Genomic DNA, 15960 nt, shown 5'->3' on the forward strand with positions numbered 1-15960 from the left:
ATGATGATTGGTTGTTTACATACAAGAACATCCATGATGATTGGTTGTTTACATATAAGAACATTTATGATGATTGGTTGTTTACATACAAGAACATCCATGATGATTGGTTGTTTACATATAAGAACATTTATGATGATTGGTTGTTTACATACAAGAACATCCATGATGATTGGTTGTTTACGTATAAGAACATCTATGATGATTGGTTGGTTGGTTTACGTGTAAGAACATCTATGGATGTTCTTACACGTAAACAACCAGTCATCATGGATGTTCTTACGTATAAGAACATCTATGATGATTGGTTGTTTACATATAAGAACATCTATGATGACTGGTTGTTTACATATAAGAACATCTATGATGATTGGTTGTTTACGTATAAGAACATTTATGATGATTGGTTGTTTACGTACAAGAACATCTATGATGATTGGTTGTTTACATATAAGAACATTTATGATGATTGGTTGTTTACGTACAAGAACATCTATGATGATTGGTTGTTTACATATAAGAACATCTATGATGACTGGTTGTTTACGTATAAGAACATCTATGATGATTGGTTGTTTACATATAAGAACATCTATGATGATTGGTTGTTTACATATAAGAACATCTATGATGACTGGTTGTTTACGTATAAGAACATCTATGATGATTGGTTGTTTACATATAAGAACATCTATGATGATTGGTTGTTTACATATAAGAACATCTATGATGATTGGTTGTTTACGTATAAGAACATCTATGATGACTGGTTGTTTACATATAAGAACATCTATGATGATTGGTTGTTTACGTATAAGAACATCTATGATGATTGGTTGTTTACGTACAAGAACATCTATGATGATTGGTTGTTTACATATAAGAACATCTATGATCATTGGTTGTTTACGTATAAGAACATCTATGATGATTGGTTGTTTACGTATAAGAACATCTATGATGATTGGTTGTTTACGTACAAGAACATCTATGATGATTGGTTGTTTACATATAAGAACATCTATGATGATTGGTTGTTTACATATAAGAACATCTATGATGATTGGTTGTTTACATATAAGAACATCTATGATGATTGGTTGTTTACATATAAGAACATCTATGATGACTGGTTGTTTACATATAAGAACATCTATGATGATTGGTTGTTTACATATAAGAACATCTATGATGATTGGTTGTTTACGTATAAGAACATCCATGATGATTGGTTGTTTACATATAAGAACATCTATGATGATTGGTTGTTTACATATAAGAACATCTATGATGATTGGTTGTTTACATATAAGAACATCTATGATGATTGGTTGGTTTACGTATAAGAACATCTATGATGATTGGTTGTTTACGTACAAGAACATCTATGATGATTGGTTGTTTACATATAAGAACATCTATGATGATTGGTTGTTTACGTATAAGAACATCTATGATGATTGGTTGTTTACGTACAAGAACATCTATGATGATTGGTTGTTTACATATAAGAACATCTATGATGATTGGTTGTTTACATATAAGAACATCTATGATGATTGGTTGTTTACATATAAGAACATCTATGATGATTGGTTGTTTACATATAAGAACATCTATGATGATTGGTTGTTTACGTATAAGAACATCTATGATGATTGGTTGTTTACATATAAGAACATCTATGATGATTGGTTGTTTACGTATAAGAACATCCATGATGATTGGTTGTTTACATATAAGAACATCTATGATGATTGGTTGTTTACATATAAGAACATCTATGATGATTGGTTGTTTACATATAAGAACATCTATGATGATTGGTTGTTTACATATAAGAACATCTATGATGATTGGTTGTTTACATATAAGAACATCTATGATGATTGGTTGGTTTACGTATAAGAACATCTATGATGATTGGTTGTTTACGTACAAGAACATCTATGATGATTGGTTGTTTACATATAAGAACATCTATGATGATTGGTTGTTTACGTATAAGAACATCTATGATGATTGGTTGTTTACGTACAAGAACATCTATGATGATTGGTTGTTTACATATAAGAACATCTATGATGATTGGTTGTTTACATATAAGAACATCTATGATGATTGGTTGTTTACATATAAGAACATCTATGATGATTGGTTGTTTACATATAAGAACATCTATGATGATTGGTTGTTTACGTATAAGAACATCTATGATGATTGGTTGTTTACATATAAGAACATCTATGATGATTGGTTGTTTACGTATAAGAACATCTATGATGATTGGTTGTTTACATACAAGAACATCTATGATGATTGGTTGTTTACATATAAGAACATCTATGATGATTGGTTGTTTACATATAAGAACATCTATGATGATTGGTTGTTTACATATAAGAACATCTATGATGATTGGTTGTTTACATATAAGAACATTTATGATGATTGGTTGTTTACATACAAGAACATCCATGATGATTGGTTGTTTACGTACTAGAACATCTATGATGATTGGTTGGTTGGTTTACGTGTAAGAACATCTATGGATGTTCTTACACGTAAACAACCAGTCATCATGGATGTTCTTACGTATAAGAACATCTATGATGATTGGTTGTTTACATATAAGAACATCTATGATGACTGGTTGTTTACGTATAAGAACATTTATGATGATTGGTTGTTTACGTACAAGAACATCTATGATGATTGGTTGTTTACATATAAGAACATTTATGATGATTGGTTGTTTACGTACAAGAACATCTATGATGATTGGTTGTTTACATATAAGAACATCTATGATGACTGGTTGTTTACGTATAAGAACATCTATGATGATTGGTTGTTTACGTATAAGAACATCTATGATGATTGGTTGTTTACATATAAGAACATCTATGATGACTGGTTGTTTACGTATAAGAACATCTATGATGATTGGTTGTTTACGTACAAGAACATCTATGATGATTGGTTGTTTACATACAAGAACATCTTTGATGATTGGTTGTTTACATATAAGAACATCTATGATGATTGGTTGTTTACGTATAAGAACATCTATGATGATTCGTTGTTTACATATAAGAACATCTATGATGATTGGTTGTTTACGTATAAGAACATCCATGATGATTGGTTGTTTACATATAAGAACATCTATGATGATTGGTTGTTTACGTACAAGAACATCTATGATGATTGGTTGTTTACATATAAGAACATCTATGATGATTGGTTGTTTACGTACAAGAACATCTATGATGATTGGTTGTTTACATATAAGAACATCTATGATGATTGGTTGTTTACATATAAGAACATCTATGATGATTGGTTGTTTACGTATAAGAACATCCATGATGATTGGTTGTTTACATATAAGAACATCTATGATGATTGGTTGTTTACATATAAGAACATCTATGATGATTGGTTGTTTACATATAAGAACATCTATGATGATTGGTTGTTTACGTATAAGAACATCTATGATGATTGGTTGTTTACGTACAAGAACATCTATGATGATTGGTTGGTTGGTTTACGTGTAAGAACATCTATGGATGTTCTTACACGTAAACAACCAGTCATCATGGATGTTCTTACGTATAAGAACATCTATGATGATTGGTTGTTTACGTATAAGAACATCTATGATGATTGGTTGTTTACGTATAAGAACATCTATGATGATTGGTTGTTTACGTACAAGAACATCTATGATGATTGGTTGTTTACATACAAGAACATCTATGATGATTGGTTGTTTACATATAAGAACATCCATGATGATTGGTTGTTTACATATAAGAACATCTATGATGATTGGTTGTTTACGTATAAGAACATCTATGATGATTGGTTGTTTACATATAAGAACATCCATGATGATTGGTTGTTTACATATAAGAACATCTATGATGATTGGTTGTTTACATATAAGAACATCTATGATGATTGGTTGTTTACATATAAGAACATCCATGATGATTGGTTGTTTACATATAAGAACATCTATGATGATTGGTTGTTTACATATAAGAACATCTATGATGATTGGTTGTTTACGTATAAGAACATCTATGATGATTGGTTGTTTACGTATAAGAACATCCATGATGATTGGTTGTTTACATATAAGAACATCTATGATGATTGGTTGTTTACATATAAGAACATCTATGATGATTGGTTGTTTACGTATAAGAACATCTATGATGATTGGTTGTTTACGTACAAGAACATCTATGATGATTGGTTGTTTACATATAAGAACATCTATGATGATTGGTTGTTTACATATAAGAACATCTATGATGATTGGTTGTTTACGTACAAGAACATCTATGATGATTGGTTGTTTACATATAAGAACATCCATGATGATTGGTTGTTTACGTATAAGAACATCTATGATGATTGGTTGTTTACATATAAGAACATCTATGATGATTGGTTGTTTACATATAAGAACATCTATGATGACTGGTTGTTTACGTATAAGAACATCTATGATGATTGGTTGTTTACGTACAAGAACATCTATGATGATTGGTTGTTTACGTATAAGAACATCTATGATGATTGGTTGTTTACGTATAAGAACATCCATGATGATTGGTTGTTTACATATAAGAACATCTATGATGATTGGTTGTTTACATATAAGAACATCTATGATGATTGGTTGTTTACGTATAAGAACATCTATGATGATTGGTTGTTTACGTACAAGAACATCTATGATGATTGGTTGTTTACATATAAGAACATCTATGATGATTGGTTGTTTACATATAAGAACATCTATGATGATTGGTTGTTTACGTACAAGAACATCTATGATGATTGGTTGTTTACATATAAGAACATCTATGATGATTGGTTGTTTACGTACAAGAACATCCATGATGATTGGTTGTTTACGTATAAGAACATCTATGATGATTGGTTGTTTACATATAAGAACATCTATGATGATTGGTTGTTTACATATAAGAACATCTATGATGATTGGTTGTTTACGTACAAGAACATCTATGATGATTGGTTGGTTGGTTTACGTGTAAGAACATCTATGGATGTTCTTACACGTAAACAACCAGTCATCATGGATGTTCTTACGTATAAGAACATCTATGATGATTGGTTGTTTACATATAAGAACATCTATGATGATTGGTTGGTTTACGTATAAGAACATCTATGATGATTGGTTGTTTACGTATAAGAACATCTATGATGATTGGTTGTTTACGTATAAGAACATCTATGATGATTGGTTGTTTACATATAAGAACATCTATGATGATTGGTTGTTTACATATAAGAACATCTATGATGATTGGTTGTTTACATATAAGAACATCTATGATGATTGGTTGTTTACGTATAAGAACATCTATGATGATTGGTTGTTTACATATAAGAACATCTATGATGATTGGTTGTTTACATACAAGAACATCTATGATGATTGGTTGTTTACATATAAGAACATCTATGATGATTGGTTGTTTACATATAAGAACATCTATGATGATTGGTTGTTTACGTACAAGAACATCTATGATGATTGGTTGTTTACATACAAGAACATCTATGATGATTGGTTGTTTACGTATAAGAACATCTATGATGATTGGTTGTTTACGTATAAGAACATCTATGATGATTGGTTGTTTACATACAAGAACATCTATGATGATTGGTTGTTTACATACAAGAACATCTATGATGATTGGTTGTTTACATATAAGAACATCTATGATGATTGGTTGTTTACGTATAAGAACATCTATGATGATTGGTTGTTTACATATAAGAACATCCATGATGATTGGTTGTTTACATATAAGAACATCTATGATGATTGGTTGTTTACATATAAGAACATCTATGATGATTGGTTGTTTACGTATAAGAAAATCTATGATGATTGGTTGTTTACGTATAAGAACATCTATGATGATTGGTTGTTTACATATAAGAACATCTATGATGATTGGTTGTTTACGTACAAGAACATCTATGATGATTGGTTGTTTACATATAAGAACATCTATGATGATTGGTTGTTTACATATAAGAACATCTATGATGATTGGTTGTTTACATATAAGAACATCTATGATGATTGGTTGTTTACATATAAGAACATCTATGATGATTGGTTGTTTACATATAAGAACATCTATGATGATTGGTTGTTTACATATAAGAACATCTATGATGATTGGTTGTTTACGTACAAGAACATCTATGATGATTGGTTGTTTACGTATAAGAACATCTATGATGATTGGTTGTTTACATACAAGAACATCTATGATGATTGGTTGTTTACATACAAGAACATCTATGATGATTGGTTGTTTACATACAAGAACATCTATGATGATTGGTTGTTTACATACAAGAACATCCATGATTGTTCACTGTGATAAGTCATCATTGGTTGAGATTAGGGCCAAACATTAGGGACAGGCCAATTGGCCCCCAGACCCTCGACTTATTTTCAGTCTTTTTCATGAAGTTGAAATCCCATGCCTGCATCTCTTGTCAAAGTATCAGTTCAGGGCTTGAAAACGAATCAGATCGGAGGCCCAAGAGAGTGTGATTGTGATCGGGAGCCAGAAAGGTTGATCAGGACGTCCCTGGTCAGATCCCTAATGTTGTGATCCAATAAGTCCACTGTGATGAATGACTTTGGTCTTTTATGAGCAGATTTTGAAAGAAATGGACCCTCACCTTGTGTTGTGTTACACTGCAGTCTTACCAATAAAGCAGAGGACAGCAGTAATGGCCAAATCCCGAGCGTATATTTTGGCTGTGACACTGTCCCTGGTCTCCACCTGCACGCTGATGTTCTGGTTGGACGCGACACAGTTGGCTTGGGTCAGCTCCAGCACGGTGCTTACTGACGGATTGTCCGCACTCACGCACAGCATCCTTTGTCCGTTGTACAGAATCTGTGGGCGGAGGAGGGGTTACAGTAGGGTTGGGGTGAAAGCTGAATTGGCCCCCAAGAAATATTCCCTGCCCCAAAAGGAACCTGGGAGACCAGGTGGCAGGTTCTGACCTTGTCAGGTTGTTGTATGAAGGCTGACAGGAAGGCAGCTAAGTCCAGCAGCTGACAGGTGCAATTCCAAGAGTTGAGATCCAGGTTCAGGTCGGTCAACCAGCTGAGGTAAGAAAAAGCCTGAGAAGCAGCTGAACTCAGACGATTCCTGGACAAATCCAAATGGTGAAGGCGCACCAAGCCACGGAAACTGGAAGATCACAAATAGTCATATTTGTCTTGGGGATTTATTTGACAGGACAAAGAACAGCCACTAACCTCTTTGAAGGACAAAGAACAGCCACTAACCTCTTTCTGTCCAGATGACTTATTAGGTTATCGGATAAATCTAAACTCTCTAGATCTTTAAGACCATTAAGAGGGAGAGAACCAGCGTCCAAACCGGTGATCCGGTTTCCCTCGAGCTTCAGGCTTCGAAGAGCACTGGTACCTTGAAACCAGTCAGCTTGGATCTGCACATGGATGATTGACTGATTCAGTCCATACGGAATAGTCCAAGTATACAAGAGTCCACTAACATTTCCTCATGCCAAGGTCTAAGAGGCAAAACATTCAGAGCTGCCATGTTTACCACCGACAGTGCACACATCTGATAATTATTGACTATAGATCCAGGTTCGTATGGGACAGGTCCAGACTGGGACCACCAGTTAGTGATCCCTTGGAACGGTCTACCCTGGAATTAGGTCAGAATGAGTGTGTTACATTTGGGAAGTCATCCCTAGTCTAGGGGGTACGTGCCTTGCTCAAATGGTTGTGGCCCAATGCTAGAACCTGGAGTCGAGCAAGACCGGTAAGCGCTTCCTCCTGCAAGGCCTGACTGGTGAGGAGGTTGTGGTCCAGCAGCAACGTGTGCAGGAAGGGAAGGTTCCTGAAGGACTGTTCGCCGAGCGCAGAGATGCGGTTGTAACTCAAACCTGTAGGACCACGGACCACAGTTGCAAAAAGGAAGAACACGTCTGATGAATGCAACACATTGGGAACTTTCCATGGGAACTTTGGCATTTTGTCTCTGGAACCACGCCCATACCAGCTGGATGAGAGCAGGGTCCTAGTGCCCGCCAAGGTATCCCTTTTACCTGTGTTGTTAGTCGCCTCTTACTGGCCTTTTTTTACTGTTTACAATGCCCAAATAAGGAAAGAGGGCTATTTTTGCCTCAAATTAGGATTGTGGATGATTTTAAGTTCCCCCATGTTGCAGATTCCCTTCAAACATTTAATATAGAATGTTTGCTTCCCAGAGTTCCATCTTTTGTCATGAAAGTAGGAAACTTCCCACAATTCTTCTGACTTTCAACATTTCAGAGAAATGGTGAGTGCTAAGTTACCGATGACCGTAATGTCGCTCAGGGCCAAGAATGATCCGGACTGGACCGCGGCGATGGATCCTTCAGTCAGAAGCAGGGCCTTGGTGGTCTCTGGAGCCTCTGGTCACACACAGGAAGTAACATTCAGGGACAACACCTGAGGTCACTTTTTAACAGGAAGTAACATTGAGGGACAACACCTGAGGTCACCTTTTAACAGGAAGTAACATTCAGGGACAACACCTGAGGTCACTTTTTAACAGGAAGTAACATTCAGGGACAACCCCTGAGGTCACTTTTTAACAGGAAGTAACATTCAGGGACAACACCTGAGGTCACTTTTTAACAGGAAGTAACATTGAGGGACAACACCTGAGGTCACTTTTTAACAGGAAGTAACATTCAGGGACAACACCTGAGGTCACTTTTTAACAGGAAGTAACATTCAGGGACAACACCTGAGGTCACTTCTTAACAGGAAGTAACATTCGGGGACAACACCTGAGGTCACTTTTTAACAGGAAGTAACATTCAGGGACAACACCTGAGGTCACTTTTTAACAGGAAGTAACATTGAGGGACAACACCTGAGGTCACTTTTTAACAGGAAGTATCATTCAGGGACAACACCTGAGGTCACTTTTTAACAGGAAGTAACATTCAGGGACAACACCTGAGGTCACTTTTTAACAGGAAGTAACATTGAGGGACAACACCTGAGGTCACTTTTTAACAGGAAGTAACATTGAGGAACAACACCTGAGGTCACTTCTTAACAGGAAGTAACATTGAGGGACAACACCTGAGGTCACTTTTTAACAGGAAGTATCATTCAGGGACAACACCTGAGGTCACTTTTTAACAGGAAGTAACATTCGGGGACAACACCTGAGGTCACTTTTTAACAGGAAGTAACATTCAGGGACAACACCTGAGGTCACTTTTTAACAGGAAGTAACATTCAGGGACAACACCTGAGGTCACTTTTTAACAGGAAGTAACATTCAGGGACAACACCTGAGGTCACTTTTTAACAGGAAGTAACATTGAGGGACAACACCTGAGGTCACTTCTTAACAGGAAGTAACATTCGGGGACAACACCTGAGGTCACTTTTTAACAGGAAGTAACATTCAGGGACAACACCTGAGGTCACTTTTTAACAGGAAGTAACATTGAGGGACAACACCTGAGGTCACTTTTTAACAGGAAGTAACATTGAGGAACAACACCTGAGGTCACTTCTTAACAGGAAGTAACATTCGGGGACAACACCTGAGGTCACTTTTTAACAGGAAGTAACATTCAGGGACAACACCTGAGGTCACTTTTTAACAGGAAGTAACATTCAGGGACAACACCTGAGGTCACTTCTTAACAGGAAGTAACATTGAGGGACAACACCTGAGGTCACTTTTTAACAGGAAGTAACATTCAGGGACAACACCTGAGGTCACTTTTTAACAGGAAGTAACATTCAGGGACAACACCTGAGGTCACTTTTTAACAGGAAGTAACATTGAGGGACAACACCTGAGGTCACTTTTTAACAGGAAGTAACATTGAGGAACAACACCTGAGGTCACTTCTTAACAGGAAGTAACATTCGGGGACAACACCTGAGGTCACTTTTTAACAGGAAGTAACATTCAGGGACAACACCTGAGGTCACTTTTTAACAGGAAGTAACATTCAGGGACAACACCTGAGGTCACTTCTTAACAGGAAGTAACATTCGGGGACAACACCTGAGGTCACTTTTTAACAGGAAGTAACATTGAGGGACAACACCTGAGGTCACTTTTTAACAGGAAGTAACATTCAGGGACAACACCTGAGGTCACTTTTTAACAGGAAGTATCATTCAGGGACAACACCTGAGGTCACTTTTTAACAGGAAGTAACATTCAGGGACAACACCTGAGGTCACTTTTTAACAGGAAGTAACATTCAGGGACAACACCTGAGGTCACTTTTTAACAGGAAGTAACATTCAGGGACAACACCTGAGGTCACTTTTTAACAGGAAGTAACATTGAGGGACAACACCTGAGGTCACTTTTTAACAGGAAGTATCATTCAGGGACAACACCTGAGGTCACTTTTTAACAGGAAGTAACATTCGGGGACAACACCTGAGGTCACTTTTTAACAGGAAGTAACATTCAGGGACAACACCTGAGGTCACTTTTTAACAGGAAGTAACATGGAAGAACAACAACTGAGGTCACTTTTTAACAGGAAGTAACATTGAGGAACAACACCTGAGGTCACTTTTTAACAGGAAGTAACATTCGGGGACAACACCTGAGGTCACTTTTTAACAGGAAGTAACATTCAGGGACAACACCTGAGGTCACTTTTTAACAGGAAGTAACATTGAGGGACAACACCTGAGGTCACTTTTTAACAGGAAGTAACATTGAGGGACAACACCTGAGGTCACTTTTTAACAGGAAGTAACATTCAGGGACAACACCTGAGGTCACTTTTTAACAGGAAGTAACATTCGGGGACAACACCTGAGGTCACTTTTTAACAGGAAGTAACATTCAGGGACAACACCTGAGGTCACTTTTTAACAGGAAGTATCATGCAGGGACAACACCTGAGGTCACTTTTTAACAGGAAGTAACATTCGGGGACAACACCTGAGGTCACTTTTTAACAGGAAGTAACATTCAGGGACAACACCTGAGGTCACTTTTTAACAGGAAGTAACATTCAGGGACAACACCTGAGGTCACTTTTTAACAGGAAGTAACATTCAGGGACAACACCTGAGGTCACTTTTTAACAGGAAGTAACATTGAGGAACAACACCTGAGGTCACTTTTTAACAGGAAGTAACATTGAGGGACAACACCTGAGGTCACTTTTTAACAGGAAGTAACATTCAGGGACAACACCTGAGGTCACTTTTTAACAGGAAGTAACATTGAGGGACAACACCTGAGGTCACTTTTTAACAGGAAGTATCATTCAGGGACAACACCTGAGGTCACTTTTTAACAGGAAGTAACATTCGGGGACAACACCTGAGGTCACTTTTTAACAGGAAGTAACATTCAGGGACAACACCTGAGGTCACTTTTTAACAGGAAGTAACATGGAAGAACAACAACTGAGGTCACTTTTTAACAGGAAGTAACATTGAGGAACAACAACTGAGGTCACTTTTTAACAGGAAGTAACATTGAGGAACAACACCTGAGGTCACTTTTTAACAGGAAGTAACATTCGGGGACAACACCTGAGGTCACTTTTTAACAGGAAGTAACATTCGGGGACAACACCTGAGGTCACTTTTTAACAGGAAGTAACATTCAGGGACAACACCTGAGGTCACTTTTTAACAGGAAGTAACATTGAGGGACAACACCTGAGGTCACTTTTTAACAGGAAGTAACATTCAGGGACAACACCTGAGGTCACTTTTTAACAGGAAGTAACATTCGGGGACAACACCTGAGGTCACTTTTTAACAGGAAGTAACATTCAGGGACAACACCTGAGGTCACTTTTTAACAGGAAGTAACATTCGGGGACAACACCTGAGGTCACTTTTTAACAGGAAGTAACATTCAGGGACAACACCTGAGGTCACTTTTTAACAGGAAGTAACATGGAAGAACAACACCTGGGGTCACTTTTTAACAGGAAGTAACATTGAGGAACAACACCTGAGGTCACTTTTTAACAGGAAGTAACATTGAGGGACAACACCTGAGGTCACTTTTTAACAGGAAGTAACATTCGGGGACAACACCTGAGGTCACTTTTTAACAGGAAGTAACATTGAGGGACAACACCTGAGGTCACTTTTTAACAGGAAGTAACATTCGGGGACAACACCTGAGGTCACTTTTTAACAGGAAGTAACATGGAAGAACAACACCTGGGGTCACTTTTTAACAGGAAGTAACATTGAGGAACAACACCTGAGGTCACTTTTTAACAGGAAGTAACATTGAGGGACAACACCTGAGGTCACTTTTTAACAGGAAGTAACATTGAGGGACAACACCTGAGGTCACTTTTTAACAGGAAGTAACATTGAGGGACAACACCTGAGGTCACTTTTTAACAGGAAGTAACATTCGGGGACAACACCTGAGGTCACTTTTTAACAGGAAGTAACATTGAGGAACAACACCTGAGGTCAGTTTACGTGCTGCCACACAAACATGCCTCAGACATAAAGTCACAGTGTGTACCTATAATACCAGCCAGTCTGTGACAGATGACAGCCTTGTCAGAGCAAAGCACGCAGGAGGCGGGGCATGATGGTCCAGGGACCGCCCTCTGGACAGCCAGGATTAAAAGCAGCAACATCAGCACAACACCTGGACACAATCATCATGTTGTCAGATAGTCCTAGGCTGCCCACTAGCTCTGGGACCTTTAATACAACACCCTGTCTCAAACATTAATACAACACCCTGTCTCAAACATTAATACAACACCCTGTCTCAAACATTAATACAACACCCTGCCTCAAACATTAATACAACACCCTGTCTCAAACATTAATACAACACCCTGTCTCAAACATTAATACAACACCCTGCCTCAAACATTAATACAACACCCTGTCTCAAACATTAATACAACACCCTGTCTCAAACATTAATACAACACCCTGCCTCAAACATTAATACAACACCCTGCCTCAAACATTAATACAACACCCTGTCTCAAACATTAATACAACACCCTGCCTCAAACATTAATACAACACCCTGCCTCAAACATTAATACAACACCCTGCCTCAAACATTAATACAACACCCTGTCTCAAACATTAATACAACACCCTGCCTCAAACATTAATACAACACCCTGCCTCAAACATTAATACAACACCCTGTCTCAAACATTAATACAACACCCTGTCTCAAACATTAATACAACACCCTGCCTCAAACATTAATACAACACCCTGTCTCAAACATTAATAAAACACCCTGCCTCAAACATTAATACAACACCCTGTCTCAAACATTAATACAACACCCTGCCTCAAACATTAATACAACACCCTGTCTCAAACATTAATAAAACACCCTGTCTCAAACATTAATAAAACACCCTGCCTCAAACATTAATACAACACCCTGTCCAAACATTAATACAACACCCTGTCTCAAACATTAATACAACACCCTGTCTCAAACATTAATACAACACCCTGTCTCAAACATTAATACAACACCCTGTCTCAAACATTAATACAACACCCTGTCTCAAACATTAATACAACACCCTGTCTCAAACATTAATACAACACCCTGTCTCAAACATTAATACAACACCCTGTCTCAAACATTAATACAACACCCTGCCTCAAACATTAATACAACACCTTGTCTCAAACATTAATACAACACCCTGTCTCAAACATTAATACAACACCCTGTCTCAAACATTAATACAACACCCTGCCTCAAACATTAATACAACACCCTGCCTCAAACATTAATACAACACCCTGTCTCAAACATTAATACAACACCCTGCCTCAAACATTAATACAACACCCTGCCTCAAACATTAATACAACACCCTGTCTCAAACATTAATACAACACCCTGTCTCAAACATTAATACAACACCCTGCCTCAAACATTAATACAACACCCTGCCTCAAACATTAATACAACACCCTGTCTCAAACATTAATACAACACCCTGCCTCAAACATTAATACAACACCCTGCCTCAAACATTAATACAACACCCTGTCTCAAACATTAATACAACACCCTGCCTCAAACATTAATACAACACCCTGTCTCAAACATTAATACAACACCCTGTCCAAACATTAATACAACACCCTGCCTCAAACATTAATACAACACCCTGCCTCAAACATTAATACAACACCCTGCCTCAAACATTAATACAACACCCTGCCTCAAACATTAATACAACACCCTGCCTCAAACATTAATACAACACCCTGCCTCAAACATTAATACAACACCCTGCCTCAAACATTAATACAACACCCTGTCTCAAACATTAATACAACACCCTGTCTCAAACATTAATACAACACCCTGACTCAAACATTAATACAACACTCTGCCTCAAACATTAATACAACACCCTGCCTCAAACATTAATACAACACCCTGCCTCAAACATTAATACAACACCCTGTCTCAAATATTAATACAACACCCTGTCTCAAACATTAATACAACACCCTGTCTCAAACATTAATACCACACCCTGTCTCAAACATTAATACAACACCCTGTCTCAAACATTAATACAACACCCTGTCTCAAACATTAATACAACACCCTGTCTCAAACATTAATACAACACCCTGTCTCAAACATTAATACAACACCCTGTCTCAAACATTAATACAACACCCTGCCTCAAACATTAATACAACACCCTGTCTCAAACATTAATACAACACTCTGCCTCAAACATTAATACAACACCCTGTCTCAAACATTAATACAACACCCTGCCTCAAACATTAATACAACACCCTGCCTCAAACATTTATACAACACCCTGTCTCAAACATTAATACAACACCCTGTCTCAAACATTAATACAACACCCTGTCTCAAACATTAATACAACACCCTGTCTCAAACATTAATACAACACCCTGCCTCAAACATTAATACAACACCCTGTCTCAAACATTAATACAACACCCTGTCTCAAACATTAATACCACACCCTGTCTCAAACATTAATACAACACCCTGTCTCAAACATTAATACAACACCCTGTCTCAAACATTAATACAACACCCTGCCTCAAACATGAATACAACACCCTGTCTCAAACATTAATACAACACCCTGTCTCAAACATTAATACACCACCCTGTCTCAAACATTAATACAACACCCTGTCTCAAACATTAATACAACACCCTGTCTCAAACATTAATACAACACCCTGTCTCAAACATTAATACAACACCCTGTCTCAAATATTAATACAACACCCTGTCTCAAACATTAATACAACACCCTGTCTCAAACATTAATACAACACCCTGTCTCAAACATTAATACAAGACCCTGTCTCAAACATTAATACAACACCCTGTCTCAAACATTAATACAAGACCCTGTCCCAAACATTAATACAATACCCTGTCTCAAACATTAATACAACACCCTGTCTCAAACATTAATACAACACCCTGTCTCAAACATTAATACAACACCCTGCCTCAAACATTAATACAACACCTTGTCTCAAACATTAATACAACACCCTGTCTCAAACATTAATACAACACCCTGTCTCAAACATTAATACAACACCCTGCCTCAAACATTAACACAACACCCTGCCTCAAACATTAACACAACACCCTGCCTCAAACATTAACACAACACCCTGCCTCAAACATTAATACAACACCCTGTCTCAAACATTAATACAACACCCTGCCTCAAACATTAATACAACACCCTGTCTCAAACATTAATAAAACACCCTGCCTCAAACATTAATACAACACCCTGTCTCAAACATTAATACAACACCCTGCCTCAAACATTAATACA

At 37.2% G+C, this 15960-nt stretch overlaps 1 protein-coding gene across 2 annotated transcripts in view; it reads right to left on the reverse strand.

Moving 5' to 3' along the window:
• LOC133545649 (uncharacterized) overlaps positions 1-15960 on the reverse strand; it is a 39973-nt gene that overhangs the window by 21478 nt on the left and 2535 nt on the right. The window contains exons 3-8 of one of the 2 annotated variants that reach the window (XM_061891413.1): positions 12618-12746; positions 8422-8520; positions 7835-8010; positions 7382-7545; positions 7094-7283; positions 6791-6983 (exon numbers count right to left, since the gene is read on the reverse strand). In XM_061891413.1, coding sequence (XP_061747397.1) covers positions 6791-6983; positions 7094-7283; positions 7382-7545; positions 7835-8010; positions 8422-8520; positions 12618-12746 — 951 coding nt within the window. The remainder of the gene's footprint in view (positions 1-6790; positions 6984-7093; positions 7284-7381; positions 7546-7834; positions 8011-8421; positions 8521-12617; positions 12747-15960) is intronic. The other variant, XM_061891416.1, reaches the window with a different exon arrangement.

The sequence above is a fragment of the Nerophis ophidion genome, linkage group LG28 (genome assembly GCF_033978795.1).
Source record: "Nerophis ophidion isolate RoL-2023_Sa linkage group LG28, RoL_Noph_v1.0, whole genome shotgun sequence".
Lineage (NCBI taxonomy): Eukaryota > Metazoa > Chordata > Actinopteri > Syngnathiformes > Syngnathidae > Nerophis > Nerophis ophidion.